Source organism: Chaetura pelagica, unplaced genomic scaffold (assembly GCF_000747805.2).
Source record: "Chaetura pelagica isolate M959 unplaced genomic scaffold, ChaPel_1.0 scaffold207, whole genome shotgun sequence".
In the NCBI taxonomy this organism is placed as follows: Eukaryota; Metazoa; Chordata; class Aves; order Apodiformes; family Apodidae; genus Chaetura; species Chaetura pelagica.
Genome location: NW_009953929.1, coordinates 2854787 through 2874794, shown reverse-complemented (window position 1 = coordinate 2874794; position 20008 = coordinate 2854787). Strand labels below are relative to the sequence as shown.

Sequence of the window (20008 nt, the reverse complement as noted above, 5' to 3'; positions counted from 1 at the left end):
GTAAAGGCACTATTACTAGACCCAGACTCCATTTAAGAATGATAGAATTTCTGCTTTGGACATCTGCAAAAGACCTCTAGGTGATGTGAGCTAGCCTGGCTGCACTGACTACCAGGGAGCTGTTCAGGATCACAGCAGCTGAATATGAAGTGCCATCCCACAGGCACACCCTGTAGTTTATCAAGAAATTATCTTCTAGAAACATGTGAACATCTCACCACCCCTCTAAACAAAACATACCTGGGATTCCTGCACCTCCAGTTTCCCCTCTGATCCCATATGGTCCAGGTAATCCTGTGATTCCTGGATGACCTTGGGATCCTTTCTCCCCTTTGCTGCCCAGAGCTCCTGGGGGACCTGGATCTCCCTGAGAAACAGCAGTTGCACACAAACAGGTAAAGAATCACACTACATTAAATACATTACATTCCATAGTTGAACAATACAAAAAATAATGCATAATTTTAAAGGTTAAGTAAGCGTAATCATGGTTCATTGTGATTTTCAGCCAAAAATCAAAGTAGACTAATATAAAGTCTTCTCGTAATACCACTGATCCTTTGGACATAGCTAAGAAAAAAAAAATAAAATCTTTCTTTAATCTGTACAAACCAGATCCCATCTTTACAAAGAAATTCTTCACCAAGAGACCTTGGGATCCTTTCTCCCCTTTGCTGCCCAGAGCTCCTGGGGGACCTGGATCTCCCTGAGAAACAGCAGTTGCACACAAACAGGTAAAGAATCACACTACATTAAATACATTACATTCCATAGTTGAACAATACAAAAAATAATGCATAATTTTAAAGGTTAAGTAAGCGTAATCATGGTTCATTGTGATTTTCAGCCAAAAATCAAAGTAGACTAATATAAAGTCTTCTCGTAATACCACTGATCCTTTGGACATAGCTAAGAAAAAAAAATAAAATCTTTCTTTAATCTGTACAAACCAGATTCCATCTTTACAAAGAAATTCTTGCACCAAGAGAAAAATGAAATATAATTAACCCAAAAATTTATCCTGAATGATGACACAAAAGGACTTTTTAATTTGTTACAATTAACAAATTGGCTACTTCTGTAAACACTACAGGTCTTGCTTACATGATGTTCTGTTTCTATTGTCAAAGGCTCTGCTTATTGCCTAATATGACAAGGTTTCCATTGCCTTTATACCTTTGGACCAGGTTCTCCTGGAGGCCCAGCAGATGGGTATCCAGGGTCTCCTCTGTCACCTGGAAAGCCACCATAGCCTGGTGGACCAGGGTCACCTGGTGGTCCTGGAAAGCCTGGAGAACCTTTCTGTCCTTTTGGACCTGGAAAAACACAGATACTGATACTATTCTTAAAATTATCATAATTGCAACCCACATTTTGGGTTTTGTGAACTACTGCTTATATATACAGGTATTTATTCTTCATTAAAATAATTTACACAGCCAGTGATTTTATTTCTAAACATATTGAAAAGAGGTTCTTGCATGTTACAATATATAAATTAAAGAAGCTATGTTGCATTCAGAGAGAGGCAGAATTGCATTCTGGAAGTCAGGCAAATGCTAGGATGGTGGTAAATCTATAGGTACTGCAAAGAATAAATCCTAGTCTAGGTACTGTGTAGTCAGCTTACAGTATCTGCTCAGATCTGTGCAAACGCTTCTATACAGGTCTATGAATTTGTAAAATTGATTGATAGAAAATGACCTGGAATTCCCATGACCCCTTTGTTTCCTGGTGAACCTAGGAATCCTTGTCCTCCAGGAAGCCCCGGGAGACCCATAAATCCTTTGACACCTGCAAGATGAAGAAATAAGTGTCATCCTCACATGTTTACTTTAGGCACTGGCTGGCTGGCAGAGCTGTCATGAATACAGAATCCTCTGCTGCCCACCTTGTCATGGTATCCTATTATTTTACAAATCAACATGCAGCCAAAGTAAAAGTCTTCCTCAAACAAAGATAAAATTATAATTATTGCTGTCAGAAAATCAAGGAAATAACAAGTATCTTCTTTATCAAGATGAAAATTAAGGTTTCTGGTCACAGCACTTAGGTGCAGCAATTCAAATATACTTTTGCAAATTTTAATCAGGACCATGAATTTGTATTTATACACTGGACTCCCCTTCGTTTTTGCCCTGTGCTCAGTCTGGTTTTTGGGCATCTCACATTCACAGTACTACTTACTGTGCACTTGTCATGATTAATATACCCAAGAGCTTTTTCTCATATGGCTTAGGCACTTTTCCCCCCCTCACTTATCTTCAGTTTAATTTACCTAAAATAGCATTCAGTTTAATGACTACATGACCTAGTTGCCTCTAGAATGTCCAGATGCCTACATTCCAAGATACTGGCAATGCCTGGACATTTGGGCAGGTGAGACCTTATTTTATTCCATTAAAAGTCAGGGAGTAGTGGAGCGTTTGCAGTTTTTTCCGTGGTGGCTTCACTGCAATGACCATGTAGGATGTTAATGACAGAATCAGAGAATCACAGAATGGTTTGGGTTCAAAGGGACCTTAAAGATCGTCTAGTTCCAACCCCTCTTCATGGGCAGGAACACCTCCCACTGGACAGTGGTGATATGTTCACATATAGCACAGATAACTGACATCATGAGAGGAGCCATTTTGATTACAAGTTCAAAGTTATTTCTAATTGTCACCATTTTTATGCATCTAATTATAGTGATATGATTTTTTAGAAGTAAGTTTTCTCGAAGAATCAAAATACAGAATAACAAAAAGTAAAGATGTTTTACTAGCAGGAATTTGAAAAAAGCAGATGCATTGTCTCACTCAAGCATCAACATCTATCATTATGTACAAGGTTATGGTAAAGGCAGAACAAAAATTTGTGAAATGACACATTTCACAAATGTTTAATGTTTATGTTTATGTAAATGTAATGTAAATGTTTAATGTTAATGCTTATCATTTATAGAGGTCCTTTTGAAGTCTGCTTTTCACTGAAGACCTGATAACTCAAAATATAATCCAAACATGTAGACTTTGAAAAAGGAATTAGAATGAATCCAAATTTGAAAAGCTGGAGCACATCTGTAACACTGATATTTTAGAATTCCTACCTTTTAATAATAGGAATTCAAACTCCTCTTCACTTTTATAAAGAACAATTTTTATTCATTTGCCTCATCAACTTTAAAATCTAAGTTATTATTACTCAGGATTTAATATTATTTTCTATTTTTCACACCAAACAATAGTCTCTTTTGGAAGGAAACATGGAATCATTTTTGGGTAGCTGCTACGATTTTCAAATAGCAGCTTTTGAAGTGGCTCAGTTTCAGAATTCTCATAAAAACTTCAGAGTTAATACAGAGAATGTAGTGCTGCTGGGGCTGGGTTTATGTGCTAGCCCTGAGGTAATATTATCTCTACCTTTCATGTGATACAGTAATTGTCAATATAAATATTCCATACCTGGTAGACCAGGTAGTCCTTGAGACCCATCAGGACCTGGAGGACCTTGCACACCGGCATCTCCTTTTTCTCCTCTTAGACCCATTCTTCCTTGGGTTCCTAAAACCAAGTTTCATTAAAAATATTTTAAAACTACATCCTAGAATTTAAGTGTTATGTAAAGTTTGAAGTTTTATAACTCTTAAAACTACTGAATCATGAAGTGGAGGATTTTCACTCTGTGAACACACACAAGCCAAGACAAGCTCACAGTAAATGCTTTCTGTATTTCTCATATGAAGACAAAATTAAATCTCTAAAAGCTTCCATAGGAAAATATCTACTCAAGAAGCCAGAGAGCCTTAGTTAAGCCTGAACAACTCATGTGCAGAGTCTATATTAATACTGCAAACAAAGGAATTCTTCTGACAGTTAAGTAGTTCCAAGCAGACCCAATTTCTTTGCAATTCAGCATCTAGTTGGTAAGCAGACCCATTCCTGTAATCACAGACTAATACATGTGTAAAAACATGAATGCATAGCATATATGTAAATAAGGCTCCTCTACTATTAACATATTAATACTGGTTTAATATTACATCAAGAGTTTTTTTTAAGGAATATGGACTTGTCATAATGAAAATAAATATCCAATGTAATATCCAACTATCCCATAAATAAAAAGGCAGCTACAGTGTTCAGCAGTAATTATTTCAAAGCCATGTGAATTCTGTCAGTAGTAGAGTCAGTTTTTTCCATGTTTTAGAGTCCACAGGAACTGCAACATAGATCAGAATCCTAACTAGTTTTGCATGACAGAACAATCAAAGTGTACCTTTTAAGCCTTGTTCTCCTTTAGTCCCAATATCAACCAAGGTCTCAGATGGTCCAGGAAAACCTTTATCACCTTGTTCACCTTTTGCTCCAAGAAGCCCTTTTCTTCCCTTTAGTCCTGGGAACCCGGAAGAACCTGCAGAAAAATATAATGACATTTTCTGAAGAAACCTGACTAGGCAATAGCATAAAGGAAGCAACGAAACTCCTGCCTTAAAGGGCAACTATGTATGTAAATATACATTCCAAATCAACAACCTAAATGAGCTTCTTAATTACTCCAATCATCAACAAAACATCTGTGAACACGGTAAGATTATGGTAAGAGATGGTAATTTCTTACACTGCATGTATGTATTACCTTACATCTCTTGAATAGATATAATTATGATATGTGGAACATGAATAGGGTAAAAAAAACAAATAGAGCAAGAAAAAGCCCTCTGCTCTTTACTTTGCAAATCACACGCGGCTTTTACAAATACCAATGGAATTGCTAAAAAAATTAATAATGTTGCCATTCTGTCTGTTTACTGCACATATATACAAGTCAAAGACTTACCAAGACTCAAAGAAATTCTGATATGAGACATATAGTTAGGAGTGATAATATATATCAAGATGGATCACAAGACTACTTCAGCATGGAAGTTCTATAATTCTAAGTAATAATGAAAGCAGATACTATGGCCACTTGCCTCTGATCCCTGGGTTGCCTGGTCTTCCAATCATGCCAGGGGGCCCAGGAATTCCTAACAGGCCCATTATACCTGGATCTCCCCTTAAGCCTGTGAAATTGAGGCAACAGGAATGTATTTGTTAGTATTTTATCAATGAACAGTACTTCAGAAAAACTACACGTGCCTGACATGTAAGTGTTTAATTACTTACTTGTTTTCTCCATTTCTACAACATACTATTGAATCTAGTTTTCCAGTCTTCAACTGTATGAACAGCACTTACACAACAGCAAGTCCCAAATTAACTAGATTAGTAGCTGCAACAGCTTCTACTGATAAATGAAGTAACTGACACGGAGACCTGTCATGGGTTGTTCTGCCTCAGGAGTTGAAGGCCAATTGGGACATAAGAACTCCCCTCAAATGACATTAGAAAGCTACATTTGCATAACTGAGTCAAGCACTACATATTTATAATTACTTTTATAGGTTGTATATACAAAAAAGCATGTACTATCCCCTTCCCACAGAATAATGTAGAATTTGATAGTAATGACAAATCTTTGTTAGAGGTAAGAGGCTTTACATGCCTGATTTAGAATCTGAGAATCATTTTGGTTGGAAAAGACTTAAAATCACTGACATAACCAACCATTAACCTAACTCTACCGAGTCCTGTGCTAAACCACATCCATAAAATTTCTTTCATTCTGCAAGTAAAATTTGAGCACATTTCTGAAAGAAAACCCTACAGGGATTACCAACCTTACATAATGTTAATTCTGATTAATTTGTTAGAGTTTGATCTGACTCAACTCTATCAGACTCAAGATGTAAACTTGCTTTTTAAGAAAAAGAAGATTACATTAAAAAGCTGTCTGTTTCAAAAGGAATGCTGACTAGTAACTACTAAATACGTTACACTTCTATTATGCTGGAGAGTTGCTTTGAATATTAACTAGTTCATGTCTACTGCAAGGATATTAATGTTCACAAAGCAATGTAAGGCAGCCTTCTGTTCTCAGAAGACTGTTACAGAAAATTCAGTACTATGTCATGACAGCTTCAAGATATGCTGGTCATTTAGGGAATGAGGAATTATTTGTTTTCTATATAGATTTCAGTGATACATGAAAGCTGCTGATGGAAAAAATATTTCAGCATGAAAAGCATGACTGAAACCTTTTTGCAGAGACTGACTTCACTTATGTGTCAAAACAAGTACTTGAGGGATCCTTACCTGGCACACCAGAGATTCCTGGCCTTCCAGACTGTCCTGTGGCACCAGGTAATCCTGTATTTCCCTGAGGACCTATTAATCCAAGTTCCCCAGGCTTTCCATAGGTTCCTGGGACACTCAAGCCAGGAGGACCTAGTTTTCCTTTTGGACCTTGCAAACCTCTTCCTCCTAAGAAAAATGCATGACAGTGTAGCATGGTACATCTATCTGGAAAATAAACCTTCATCTCTATCTTGACATCAGGAGCATGAAACTCTTCTTGCACTCTGCCTGTTTGAGGGCTAAACATTGAATCTATAAAACAACTCTTGAAAGTGTTGTGGTGGTATTTATTTTTTCAGAGAATGAGAAAAAAGTGAGAGTAGATAATTCTGTTCTTATAAAAATAAGAAAAAAAATAAACATGAAAAACCTGCTAAGACTGCATTTATTATTAAAAAAAAAAGAAAAGGTCCTACCTGGTCGACCTGTAGCTCCCTGGGCACCTGGCAAACCTGGCAGGCCTATAACACATTCAGCAGGTTTCCCTGGAAAACCTGGGTCTCCAGGAACTCCAGGTAAGCCACGATCTCCTAAAAGAAAGGAGACTGAATTCACAATGATTTAAGTAGAAGTTTCAGGCTTTGAGTGAGCATTGTTTGACTTGGCTTCTCTTTTCTTAAAATAACTTGCTGTGCTCCTTGAGTTTGTTTGACAACAGTACCTCTTAGGCCATCAACACCATCATGTCCAGGATGTCCTGGTAGTCCTGGAAGTCCTGGAAATCCTGTATCACCTTTTGAGCCGGGAATGCCATGACTTCCTGGTGAACCCAGTCTACCTGGCTCTCCAGGAATAACCATGCCTGGGTTGCCCTGCAACACAGAGAGAAATGTAAACAATCCTGGTGAACTATATTTTGAAAATTTGCCAAAATATCTTCTCCAGTGTGAAATCAATTAACTTCTTTCATTACGGTTATTTTCTTCTGAGGATCTTTGTATTATAAATTTTAATTCAACAAACCACTTGATGTTCCTTATTGACCAGCTGCAGGTTCTGTACCAGAGGAGTAATTTGTTTAGACACTTTTTGGACTTTGTCTCCTAATTCTAAGAAATTGCTACTGAGCAATGCAAGACACTTTCCTCCATTTACCCTTAACTACATTGTGATGCTTCCTGTAGCTGTGTAAAGCTTTGAACCTTTATCTGAAAACCTAGTTGGAATTTGTGCAAATGCAACTTCTCCTTTAAGTTAGAGGATAGTTATATTTTTCTCGAAATATTTATTTAAATAATCAAAGTTAGCATCCAGCTGCATCTTGGAGTAGTCAGTTATTGGGGTATTTTTAAACATTCTTCTGAACACTGTGAAGACACTATCACAAATGTCCCAAGTCTATTCCCTCAAAGGAAAGTGTGAATTGTTTTTTCTTTTTTGGCTGACTGAACTGCTGGTTGTTTTGAGTACCAGTGAATCAGTATGTTCATAATGTAGGTCGGTAGAGCTGAGCTCATACCAGTCACTAATACATACTTTTACTACAAAAGCCACTTCACATCCAGATGTTCTGTGGCATCAAACACAGTTTAGATAACAATAATAAAAAAAATAATCCAAAACCCCAGTGCCTATGCTTTATCATGTCAAAAAAACAACACAAAGAATGACATATAAGCACACACACACAAAAGACATGCCACCACATTTAAGTGTTAGTACTTTTTTCAAATTCTAATTCTGATTAGTCAAGAGTCCTACATTTATATGTGCCATCAGGAGATTAACTTCTCTTAATCAGCAAGAGTGGCTGCAGTATTACCTCTAGCCTACTTCTTTTACACTTGATTCAACAGAGCACTTGCTTAAATTAAATGCATGCTTACTTGTATGTATTAAGCACATCCAATATGTGCTTAATTGCAATTTCTGAATAGCCATCTTTTCAGAAGCTGTGGGCTTAATTTTTTGCTGTAAGCAATGCAGTATCTTCCTTGTACTCTGAAAACTCAAGTATCAAAACATCCCACACAAGTGGAGTTCTGAAATCCTGTATCTGAATTTAAAATTCTGGCTTTAGCCCCTTCATATATATAAACAATTTAATTTCATAGTTTGTGCATTGCTGGTCAGGAAATATAGAAATTCCTGTATTCCTTACACTTCTTAATTTATTTGCTCAGTGTCACACTTAATGAATGGGGCCTGTGGAAAAGTCTGTCCTGTATTTCCAACCAAACCTTTTCTCCTGGTTCTCCTCGGTTTCCAGCTCGGCCTGGATCTCCCATCTTTCCTTCACAACCTGGTGGCCCTCTGCCTCCTGCAAGTCCTTTGTCTCCTGCAAAAGGAATTAAATGGCAGAACAAATGCTACAGTTGTCACCTTATTTTACAAATTTGTATTTGTATGGATGCACTTAGAAACCTGACACTAAAGCAGCTGACATGAGCTGACGACAGTGTTTTTATTTCGGAGTTCACGTGTCACGCTGCATCTTGTTCCTTATGTATTCAGTCAAGGTTGATTGTAACACTGCTTGATTACTTGCTTCAAATCAGTTATTTAACATGTTGGGGTTTTTTTAAGTGAAGCTATTCTGGTGTCAGTTCCCTACTGTTTTCTTTAACAAGCAGCTTGGTAGAAGTTTCAGTATCAGAGCTTGCGTTCCCCTCCCTCTCGTTCCCCGATAGGATGATGGGAATATTTCCTAACATTTCTAGTGTCCAAAGAGGGGTATGAATTTGCATGGCCAAATTCACATTATTCAAAACACTTTCTGTTCCCTGCACATTAGAGCAGGTATTGCTTTGTGCATAACCAAAATGGATTAAAAATAAAGTACTGACACTTGTACAGCTCTGTTACATATATCCAGGTAAAGAGAATCCACCTGAAGTAAGCGTAGCACTCTAAGATGAGCTGCACCTGCTCAGACAGTATTCCAGAAAGCACCAGGGTCTTTCAAAATATTTTCCAGTTGCCAGCTTTGATACTTGATTCTCTGAAATACTTAAAAAACTTTCAAACTTGCAGTTTACAAGCCTGAAGGCAGTAAATTACAAGACTGCTAAAAACATTTGCTTGTCTAACTAATGTTCATTGTTTGTTTGGTTTTTACCCTGTTGCTTGTGGACTGAAAAAAAAAAAAAAAGAAAAAAAAAAAAAAAGAAGTACATTTTGGGGGGCTTGGGGTTTTTTTTTGTAAGAAGATCAAAAAGCATATTTTACCTTTTGGACCTGGGTTTCCAGGAAACCCAAGCCCTGGAAAACCTGTGTCACCTGTTGGCCCTGGATGTCCTGAATCACCTGGCTGACCTCTTGCTCCAACCCTACCTGTACAAAGAAAAGAAGTAAACTATGATGTATCTTACCATAGAACATCAACTTGTAAGATTAGGTGTTTTATAGCTTATCATTATTAATTAGGATACCACTGTAGATCGTATTAGAATTTATACACCATTTCTCCTCCACAGATGGTTTGCACAGTTAAAATGCTGACTGTGTTCACAGTATCAAAGCAGGCATGAGTCTGTGACTTAAATTTTTTTAGAATCTCTGCAATAATGCACACCAGGGACACGGCCCTGTGTGCCCTTCCTATTCACATCTACTTCGCCTAGTTTTCTTGAAAGGGAATGTTACAGCTAATTCCACAGTTTCTGTACCACAGGAAACCTTTTTATAGCAATTTAAAAATAACCCAAAAATTTTATCTGGCCAGAGCTGAGATAGCAATCCCAATCAGATTATCTCTGATTTTTACTGTATTTAGTGTACATGTGCTCACCAGGCACTCCTGGGGGTCCGGGTAAACCATCTGGTCCTTGAGGTCCTGGCAACGCAGGCAATGGAGTTGCCCTACTGGTCTCTCCTTTCAGACCTTCAGCAAATAAATAATCAAAGATTACAAAGGTTTATAGTTTGGCAATATGTAATCTTAAGTGTTTAAAAATACTTGGTCTGATCTCATGACTGACCCTGCTCTGAGCAGGAGTTTGGACTAAAGACCTCACAGGGCTCCTTCCAACCACAAGTATCTAATGCTAAGACTTTTCTATTATCTCCAATGGGACCAACGTTGGAACAGGGCAGTAGAAATCTCATCCCAAGAAAAGCTTCCTACATTTCACAAATTGTGTCTTTGACTTCACTCTATCTCTGCAATTTCAATTAAATGCTCTTTATCATAAGTAAAACATGGTAAAATGGGACGTTACAAACCAGCTTCTCCAGGTAATCCAGGTAGACCAGGTATTCCTTTAGAGCCTTTGAAGCCTCTTATTCCTTGCGGTCCATATCCTGGCAGTCCAGGAAACCCCATCTCTCCAGGAAGACCAGGTCTGCCAGGCAACCCAGGTAGTCCTCTATCTCCTTTTGCACCAGCCAATCCCTATTAATGATTACATATGTGTGTATATGAAGCATTACTCACTTTCTGCACCAGCTTTCATAACAAAATGCTCGATTCTCTGTAGCAACAGAGCAGCCCTGCTAATGTAATTTGAATTTTTCCTCTATTTACTTGTGATTAAAGAAATATAAATTTTAATATCAGTGGTTACAAACAGAGGGCTATTAAGAGCGAAATAGTACAAATAAATACAATACCTTGATTTTTCAATTACTGTGACATTACACTGTGCTTTTTTTTTTCTTTTTAAAACAGGATTGGTAAAAAAAACCCAACAACTTTTGTGGTTTCTTTCAACCCTGTCTGGAGATAAATGTGTCAAGACTGAAAAGGAATTATGTGAATGATTATTTCCTTTTAAACATTGTAAGTAGTCAGGAAAACTATTTTTAAAAAAAAATCTTATTCACCATAGGTATCCAAGATAACACTCCATATAAATATACAACTAACAGGATAATAGATTGCCAAGGTTTTTCAGCAACATGTGTCTACACTAGCCTCATCTCCCTGGTATTATGTAAGAAGATAAACTCTCATTCTTTCCTACATATTGGTCATGCATGTTGGTTGCTACAGTTGAGCATAACACCCCTAAGTCAGGTAGAGGATATTCAGTAAAAGCATCTGAATACATAAAACAGATGGATGTATGAGATATAAATACTGACTTAGGTTTTAATGAACTCTATATTAATTGCAAACAGGGCATACCCACCTCTTCCCCTTTAGAACCCTTGGATCCCTTAGAGCCAGGTCTTCCCAGAAATCCACTTGAACCTTTTCTTCCTTTGTCTCCCCTGGCCCCTGGATCGCCTCGCTCACCTTTTGGCCCTTCTGGATACACATATCCTGGCTCACCTTTTGGTCCTTTACGTCCTTGATCTCCTCTAAAACCTGGAGGTCCCTGGAAAAAAGCAATCCAAAGGATTTCAAGTGCTAGACATATGTCAACTGTTGTCAAGCTTTCTTTTTTGAATTAAATACCTGAGAGTGGTTCTCTTTAGTCTCACCTTTATTTATTGTAATGGCACACTGTTGGGATTTTTTCTTTTTCTCCTGCCTTTACTCCTTTTGGCCTTGATTATAGTTTCATTTATTCTACTACAAGCAGGAATAATGCAGGATCGTTTAATCAATCAGACTGTTAGCTACCTGGTTGTGCTTTGGTGGCATAGAGAGACAAGTACAATCTAATTAGAGATTTCTCCTGCACATGGAAACATCTCCCCAGGGATGCTATAACAGCCACAATCAGGCCTGTTCATAGTTAACTTCTCCTCTCCCTTCTTCCCCCCATAGGATACAAAGTGAGTACTCTATCCCAGCAAAATCCAGTACAAGCTGAAAGTACACTAGGCTGTAGTGATCTTGGGCTCATGACCTCTTGGGAGCTTTCTGGAAAATCCTGTTGGCATACTCCTTCATTCTGCATCTGTGTGGCAACCACCACAAATACTTCCAAGTAATCTTTTTTTTTATTGGACAGCACTGACTGTAATTTCCCACAAATAATTACTAGTACAGGCACAAGTCAGAATAGCCAAGTGGTCTGTGACAGCAGGTGTCAGCCTTCCCTCTTCATAATGTTTCCCAAGAGGGAATGTCCTTCGCATCCCTGTGAAAAGGATATTATTAGAAGCAAGTCTCTCTGCAAAGCTGGGGCTTTACCAAGTCATGAGTATGTTGGAAACAAGAGAAGTAAGAAATCCAACAATGATCACAGCACACAAAACTATATAGTCTTTACAGCCACTGCCATGATTATAGAATTATGTTGATGAACAGAAGTTAAGTGTAAACTAACCACACCAGGCAGAAGAAGCATTCTAACCATAATGAAATACAGAACAGGTTAATGACACAGTTATTTACCTGCCTCACTGCCTGGGCTAAACTTCTTGCTGCGCTCAGCAAAACAGGCTTGTGTAAAACTAGAACAGCTATGTTCATGTTACAGTCTCTACCTAGGCCTCCCATGCAGACATATTCATAACCACAGAAAGAAAACTGTTGAGATCACCCAGTATGACACTGCATGTAACACCAGCCATGAAGGTTCCCTGAAATATTTCTTGTGGGATCTGAAAAATAATCAGAAAAAGTCTATCTTACTTGAGCTCCTGGAAACCCTGGTGCTCCTGGAGAACCTGGAGAACCTTTTGGACCTGTTGTTCCTTCTCTACCTGCAAAAGAAACACACAGTTTGTAAAGATAAGTCAAAACAAGGACATGGATTTTGTCAAGCTCTGATAATCACACCCAGTATTGAATGTTTCTGCTTGTTACATTGACTGCATCATCACAGGCCAATCTGGCTTTAGGCTGCACCTAAGTCTATTAGCATTCTGACTTCACCTTCTTTAGGGCTTGTTCTTCTACCAGTGGATGGAGCTGCATCAGGCTCTCACACTCAACCTCAGGACTGGCTCAAGAACTGCATGCTGCAGACATGCCCATACCTTATTATCATGCTAAAAGCAAAATCACCGGCCTTTTCTATTATCTTGATAGAAAAAACATGCTAATTTACCAGGTATGCCATCTTGCCCATGTGACCCAGGAGAACCAGGAAGACCAGGTATTCCAGGAATATAGCTGCAATCAGTACACATGAAAGCTTCATCACCTAAAATGAAAATAATTGGATAGATATTGTACAGCAAGTCATTCCCAGGCTTAACTAATTTGTTACATTGTTTGTTATAGAGGATGGCTAAGACTTCTTGGCCAGAAAGCAGTAGGAATATTGCCTTAGTTTTGTTGGATGATCACTTCCAACTCAGTACAAAATTACCTGTGGTCAGACAGTGAATCAGAAGGGTTTACATTTAATTGAAAATGCAACACCATTCAGTTTAAATTTTTATTTTTTTTCAAGTCTAGTTTTAGTAAGCCATTTGGATATAGTCACTCTACTGATAAGGCAAATACTCTCAAAAGAAGAAAGGGACTTAGGCTTCAAACTAACATGGGTGCATAACAGCCTGGATGACTTTAACAGATGGCAAGTGGCAAAGAGATTCAGCAGTTCCTGTGGTGGTATTTGCAGAAGGAACCTTTTCTCAGAGAACAACTTTTAGTGTTGAACATAACAATGTGAGAATACAAAACCCCTACCAACCTGTTTGTCCCACTGAAGATCTATGCTTTGGCTGCAGAGCTGTACAACTGGTGTGCACATGCACTGCTCTTTCAGCTGCAGTTTACTGTAAGTGGAGTAAGACATCTTGCTATCCTTAACTAATTTTCTCAAATCTCTGAACTCATTAAATGGTTTAGAGGCAAATTAAATTCAAAATTTCACAAGGATATGTGAAAATTACTGGATCGTACAATCTACTTCTGAGGGATAGTTTTCTGAAACCGACCTTTCATGCCAACATCTCCTGGAGGTCCTGGAAGTCCGATACACCCTGGCTCTCCAGGAAGTCCTGGTTGGCCTGTTCTAAATATTACTTTACCTGTTAATGAAAGGAGCATGGCAATATTACACCAGCAGATTATTCAGACAAATCTCTATTTGCTAAGAGACAAAAATTACACAGATGAGTTTGAGACAGTATTCTGATCCTTATGGGTCCCTTCTAACTTGAGATATTCTAGGATTCATTTAAAAGAGAAAACTACCTGGACAAATTAAAAAAATATCTGTAACTGGATGTACTTGAGGATAAACATGGTAATACCAATGTAAATCTCAGCAGGCTGTTGGATCCATCTTTCTAGCCTTTAAAAATCATAGTCTGGGGAAAGTACTTCCATTTTATGTGAATGAACAGACACATAATTGTTTCTTTTACCAGAAACAGAACAGAAACTTTTCATAAAATCATAGAATAGCTTGAGTTGGAAGGGACCTTAAAGATCATCGAGTTCCAGCCCCCTGCTGTGGGCAGGAACACCTCCCTCTAGATCAGGTTGCTCAAAGCCCCATGCAGCCTGGCCTTGAACACTTCCAGGGATGGGGCATCCACACCTTCTCTGGGCAACCTGTGCCAGTGTCCCACCACCCTCACACTAAAGAATTTCCTCCTAATGTCTAACCTAAATCTCCCCTCTTCCAGTTTTGATCCATTACCCCTTGCCCTCTCACTACAAGCCCTTGTAAAAAGTCCCTCCTCAGCTTTCCTGTAAGGCCCCCTTCAGATACTGGAAGGTGCTCTGAGGTCTCCCCAGAGCCTCCTCTTCTCCAGGCTGGACAACCCCAACTCTGTCTTCACAGGAGAAGTGCTCCAGACCTTGGATCATTTTCTTTTAATCTTAAATTATTTGTGCTGCTTATGTACCTTTGACAAAATTATTCTGATGTATGTACTATTACTTTGGAGAAACAGAATTGCATTGAACTCTTCCTAAGGTTATATATTTAGGGGATATATATATTTTTCAGAGAGAAAAGACACGCACTAAGTTGGCATTGGTTCAGAAAAGCTTTTTTGGCCTTACCGCATATGAAAGAAACATCATGCTGTTGGTACTCCTGGTTGATAGGGTACTCTGAGATCATACATTTTCTAGAAGCCTTACTATGCTAATACTTTCTTTTCATGCTGCCAGAACTGTAATCCTGCTCTAAAGCCCACTGAAACTGCTGCAGGTGTGCACATTCTTTCTCTAGCTTTCAGATTAGCCCCTTCTGAATTCAGTTTTACAGATCTACTACAACTTTCAGAATAATTAATTTTAGGAACAGATTTCCACTCATTAGTCCTTCCTGGTGTTATGTAGCAGATCTTTATAGTCATGGTTATACAAAAAGATGAGAAACCTTTCTGCTGGGAAGTCATACCTTCTCCACAGAATCCCATTAGCAAAGAAGCACAGACCTTTGTTTCATGAATATTCTAAAAAAAATTTCTAAAGAGAAATTATATTCAACCATGTATTTATATAATATTCTACATTAGATATTGCAATTACTCTGGATTTGTTCTTTTTCATTATATATATAAAACTGAAATGTCACCTGGTTCTCCTGGAGGACCTGGCAATCCAACAGAACCAGGTCTGCCAGTAATACCAGGTAGTCCTGGAGGGCCTACAATACACAAGCCAGTTTGTCCTTTTTCTCCTTTAGATCCTTTTGGTCCAGGAAATCCTGGGGGACCTCTTAAACCAGGCCTTGATACACCTAACCAAAGAGTAAAAAACAATAAAAATAAAGAAATAGAATTTCAATGCCAAGTGAGTACTCAATAGGATGAGCAAGACACAGAAATACTGAGTTTATCCCACAAATCTTTTCTATCTTGTAATATATTAAATACTCAAAATGGCAATGTAAAGAAATGTAAAAAATATCTTTAATTCTCTTTTAAAATACTTGGCCCATCAAAGTTTTAGGGTGACAAATGTTTACCTCTAAGAGATATATTTATAAAGTCATCTGAAGTTAAGATCCTACAAAGCTTTATAATGGTCAGGAAGAACAATATATTTTATTGTTGGTACTGGACAATGACACATACCTGGTCTGCCAGCATATCCAGGAGGACCCTGTGGCCCTGCAAAAGTAATGTATTTAGAAGTTCAGTTAAAAAACTGTGTACTCTGCAAAGTCGCTTCTCATAAATAGTGACTTCAAAATTTGGGCTTCTGCATTTTAAGCTTATTTTATCAATTAAGAATTTGGCTTTGCCTGAGTAGGCATCTACTACTTATGCAACTGTTGCATACTGAGAGTTCTCACTGACATCTGGCAAGATATGGACGTTGAGCTTAGGTGCTCAACCCAATTATCTGTGCAAAGAAGTGTGTCAGCTTCATTATTTTCATGAGGCAATACAACCATAAATCAAAGTGTCAGGATATTTCTGTTCTGCAGTTTGATAGGAGCAATTTGGAAACACTCTTGTAAAGGCAGAAGCAGGCTGCTGGGTACTCAAAAACCCAGCCTGCAACAAGCTCACTGAGTGGGCAGCTCTGGCCAAAATATTCTAATTTTGGTGTCCCTCTCACCTGGCATGCCACGTTGGCCTTTCGGTCCTGGAGGTCCAGGGGGTCCTTCATCTCCTTTCTCACCAACCACCCTATCATAATACTCTGTCTTAAGAAAAAGATAGTAAGAAAGAATAGTAAGAATGAAGAGACAAGCACAGTGCTTCGTATTGAACATTTGATTAGAACAATGTTATGATCTCATTTATAATTTTGATTTTGTGACATTACGAGGCTTTCTAATCACATGGTTATCACAATCAGCCAGAAATGAAATAACAAATGTTAGACACAGATAATGCCAAGAGACCTGTACAAATAAACTTGAGAAAGCCATGCTTCAGTTAGAGCATGGCAGGACATCCATTATTGCCTCAGTTAGTCAGTTTGACTTTTTCTTATTCTAATGGTTTAGAAAAATTATATGATTAAGATAATGTACACTTACTCGACCACAAGCTCCTGGTGGACCAGTGTTCCCTTTCATTCCCTTCATCAGAGGACAGAGATGGGTTTGTTTATTAAAAACAACATGACATGACATTTGGTACCAACTATGACTTCAGAACATTGCTCATAACATTAAAGAACTCCTCCTGACCAGACTTTCACCACCCCCATTTCTGTTCTTTACACAACTATTCAGCTGCACACACCAAAAACTACAGGAACACATCAGCAGACATAGATGGACACCCACTCAAACACATTGTCTAGTTCAGCTGATCCATTCCCTATTCCATGATAGCATTACTTGTCATCTTTTAGGTGAAGTAAAACTTACTGTATACACAGCAATAAATAAAACAATGCAATAGCTCCCAAACATACCTTATCCTCATTCTCAAAAACAACAACAAAACCATTAGAAAATACCTTAGCTCCTCGCCTGCCAGTCAGTCCTGGTCTGCCCTGTTCACCCTTCTGTCCCTGCAGCACACAATTTTATGAGAATTAATCTTCTAGCAGTCATAAGAAAGACATAAAGTGGAAAGCTTTAGTTTTTCATGGTGACCTTGGTTTGTTCAGGGGAAGAAATCTCATGGAAAGACTCAGTTTGCACCACAGCTCCATGTCTGTGGGAAATACCACAGGTCTGATCCAAACCTGCCTTTATAGGAGCACACTCCACCAATCCAAAAGTGGAGCTCCTCTGGATAGCACAAGTGTAGGAGGCTCTGGTTGCTCTCCCTCTGCAAACTACTGTTTCTGAAACGGGAGAAACTGAGCACAGTGAGAGTCTCACATTCAGCAACTTCCTCTCCCAGAACTCGGCCAGTCTGCACGATGCTGCTGATCTCAACAGATGTCAGGAAGACAAGGAGGGAAAACAGTGTGGGCTGCTGCTAAGGCTTCCTGCAAGTGCGGAACGTGCAAGGAAAGGGACTTCTAGGAGACTTAAGCAGTTGAATTCACAGCTAGGTTGTTGAAATGGGAATACAGCAATGATATGTCTTGGTCATGACAGAAAGTTTTCTTTCAGTTAGCTGAGGCAGTAGAGCTTTGTGGTCTGTCATTCCATGTTCTTTGTCAGACTGGAATGTGTTTAGACTGTCTGCAGAGGTTGTTACAGCATGATTAAGATGATGTTTCAGTAAAAGATACATCAAATGGGCTGTTCTGACAATAAGAATTTTGATAAGGTATTTGTAATGTCACTGTGACCCTAATGATGTTGTTAAAGTGGAAGTGAAGTAAATATAAAATATTTGATATTTAATCAATTGAATACAGTATTCCAAATGCTTCTCAACAACTTCAGCTTTTAAATTAGTGAACAAGATAGTTTTGGTTATAAAATGGCATATTTGAAGAGTTATATGATGACAAAATGACAGTTTTAATATCTATCAGTCATCTTGTTTCAGGCCACTGCCACTGTGACTTTGACAAAAAATTTTCCCTGTAAAAGTATGTCTTTGCTTCTAATAATTAAAAATTGTTCATCTTGCTTCTTGATTTATGCTGAAGTGAAGGTATAACTCCTTTGCAAAAATTTATATGTGATGAGCCAGAATCAAATTCAATAGAACTATTTTGCATACTTGGACCATGTCTTGGACCAAATTCATTAGACAGCAACAAGCAACAGGCTTTTTTTTTATTTTACGCAAAAGAGACATCTATGAACTGAGCCTCCTTCTCCTGCATAAATCTATAAGGACATGGTATGTCCCAAGGTCAGCTGTGTGAAAGGAAATATTTCACAGTGTATGCAAATAAAAAGCTGTGACACAAAGATATGTCCATGATGAACAGATTACTTATTTTGAAAGTGTTTAGAAGGTTTCTTTCATTACCGGTAGTCCAGGTGGACCTGGGGCACCTTCTTTTCCAGGTTTACCCTACAAAGAAAAAGCAGAAAACAATAGATAGATAGATAGACAGATAGATAGATAAAAGGAAGAGGGATCACTTCATTCAATAAGCATAATTAAATGCTGCCTGTGCAATTGTATTCTAGGTCTTCAGAAGTTTTGAAGAGCTATTAAGGTTACTTTTAAAATGTTCATTATTTCTAATAATAATTAATTTTCATAAAACTCTTATGAAGCAGGGAGTGAGATATTCCTATTCCAGTGGAGGATTAGTTGATGTGGATAGGTCTGCTACCTTACATAAAACCAAAGCTTTTCATTCTCTTCTACATAGACTTTGGCATATCGTGTACTCATGGTATGTAGCCTTTAATAACTGTCATTTGACTTTCAGCTCCCTTGTCTGGTTTACTGGATGAAAAAGCTTTTCAATCTAAGAAAATTTGCTTTCAGCAGCATTGAAACAAAACCTGGAGAGCAACATCAGGGCAAAACAGCTTTTCAGAAAAGACTGACGTGTGTATTTGGCGGTTTGCATGTACCTGTGGTCCAGGTTCTCCTCGGTCACCCTTTTCACTTTCAGAATCACCAGCAAGCCCCTGTAACAAAATCACCCTCAAGATACACATATTTTGACACTCACATTTTCTAAATTAAATGTGTCTTATATAACTTTGTTATTTAAAAAAGTACATAAATAAAGTACAGTTAGAATGCTATTAATAGGTATTCTATTATGTTCTATTAATTAGTTCTATTCTATTCATTAAAGGTTGGAATTAGTGTAAATACCAGACTCTGAAAAATGGTGTTTATTAGGTGATGTTGCCTGAACATCTGGATTTAAGGGATTTACTTCTGGTCACTTACAGTAAACCCCATTGGCCCTGGAAGTCCTCTTGATCCTTTTTCTCCTTTCTCTCCTTTCAAGTCCTATTACACAGAAAAGAAAAATAAATATGGTATCTTGGATTTTTCTGTGCATATGATGACACTCAAAACTGTCTATCAGCTACTGCTGTTTAAGAATTTTAATTCACAAAGCAATAGTTAAAATGATAGTTGAATCAGAGTATTTCCTTTCTCTAATACTGATTATTTTCCCAACAGTTTCCATGATTACTCATGTTCCAGTAAAAACAATGAGAAAATGAACCATGAAATGTACACGAACA

General features: G+C 38.0%; 1 protein-coding gene across 1 annotated transcript in view; it reads right to left on the bottom strand.

Annotated features, from left to right (window-relative positions):
• The window catches only part of COL4A3 (collagen, type IV, alpha 3 (Goodpasture antigen)), a 54031-nt gene that overhangs the window by 11893 nt on the left and 22130 nt on the right, over positions 1-20008 (bottom strand). Inside the window, exons 13-37 of the mRNA XM_010001664.1 lie at positions 19704-19766; positions 19376-19432; positions 18816-18860; positions 17347-17445; positions 16537-16624; positions 16047-16082; positions 15545-15709; positions 13947-14039; positions 13109-13204; positions 12691-12761; positions 11294-11482; positions 10386-10554; positions 9952-10044; positions 9390-9494; positions 8402-8499; positions 6883-7033; positions 6638-6751; positions 6180-6347; positions 4958-5047; positions 4261-4395; positions 3447-3545; positions 1705-1794; positions 1177-1316; positions 629-706; positions 241-367 (exon numbers count right to left, since the gene is read on the bottom strand). Coding sequence (XP_009999966.1) covers positions 241-367; positions 629-706; positions 1177-1316; positions 1705-1794; positions 3447-3545; positions 4261-4395; positions 4958-5047; positions 6180-6347; positions 6638-6751; positions 6883-7033; positions 8402-8499; positions 9390-9494; positions 9952-10044; positions 10386-10554; positions 11294-11482; positions 12691-12761; positions 13109-13204; positions 13947-14039; positions 15545-15709; positions 16047-16082; positions 16537-16624; positions 17347-17445; positions 18816-18860; positions 19376-19432; positions 19704-19766 — 2659 coding nt within the window. The remainder of the gene's footprint in view (positions 1-240; positions 368-628; positions 707-1176; positions 1317-1704; positions 1795-3446; positions 3546-4260; positions 4396-4957; positions 5048-6179; positions 6348-6637; positions 6752-6882; positions 7034-8401; positions 8500-9389; positions 9495-9951; positions 10045-10385; positions 10555-11293; positions 11483-12690; positions 12762-13108; positions 13205-13946; positions 14040-15544; positions 15710-16046; positions 16083-16536; positions 16625-17346; positions 17446-18815; positions 18861-19375; positions 19433-19703; positions 19767-20008) is intronic.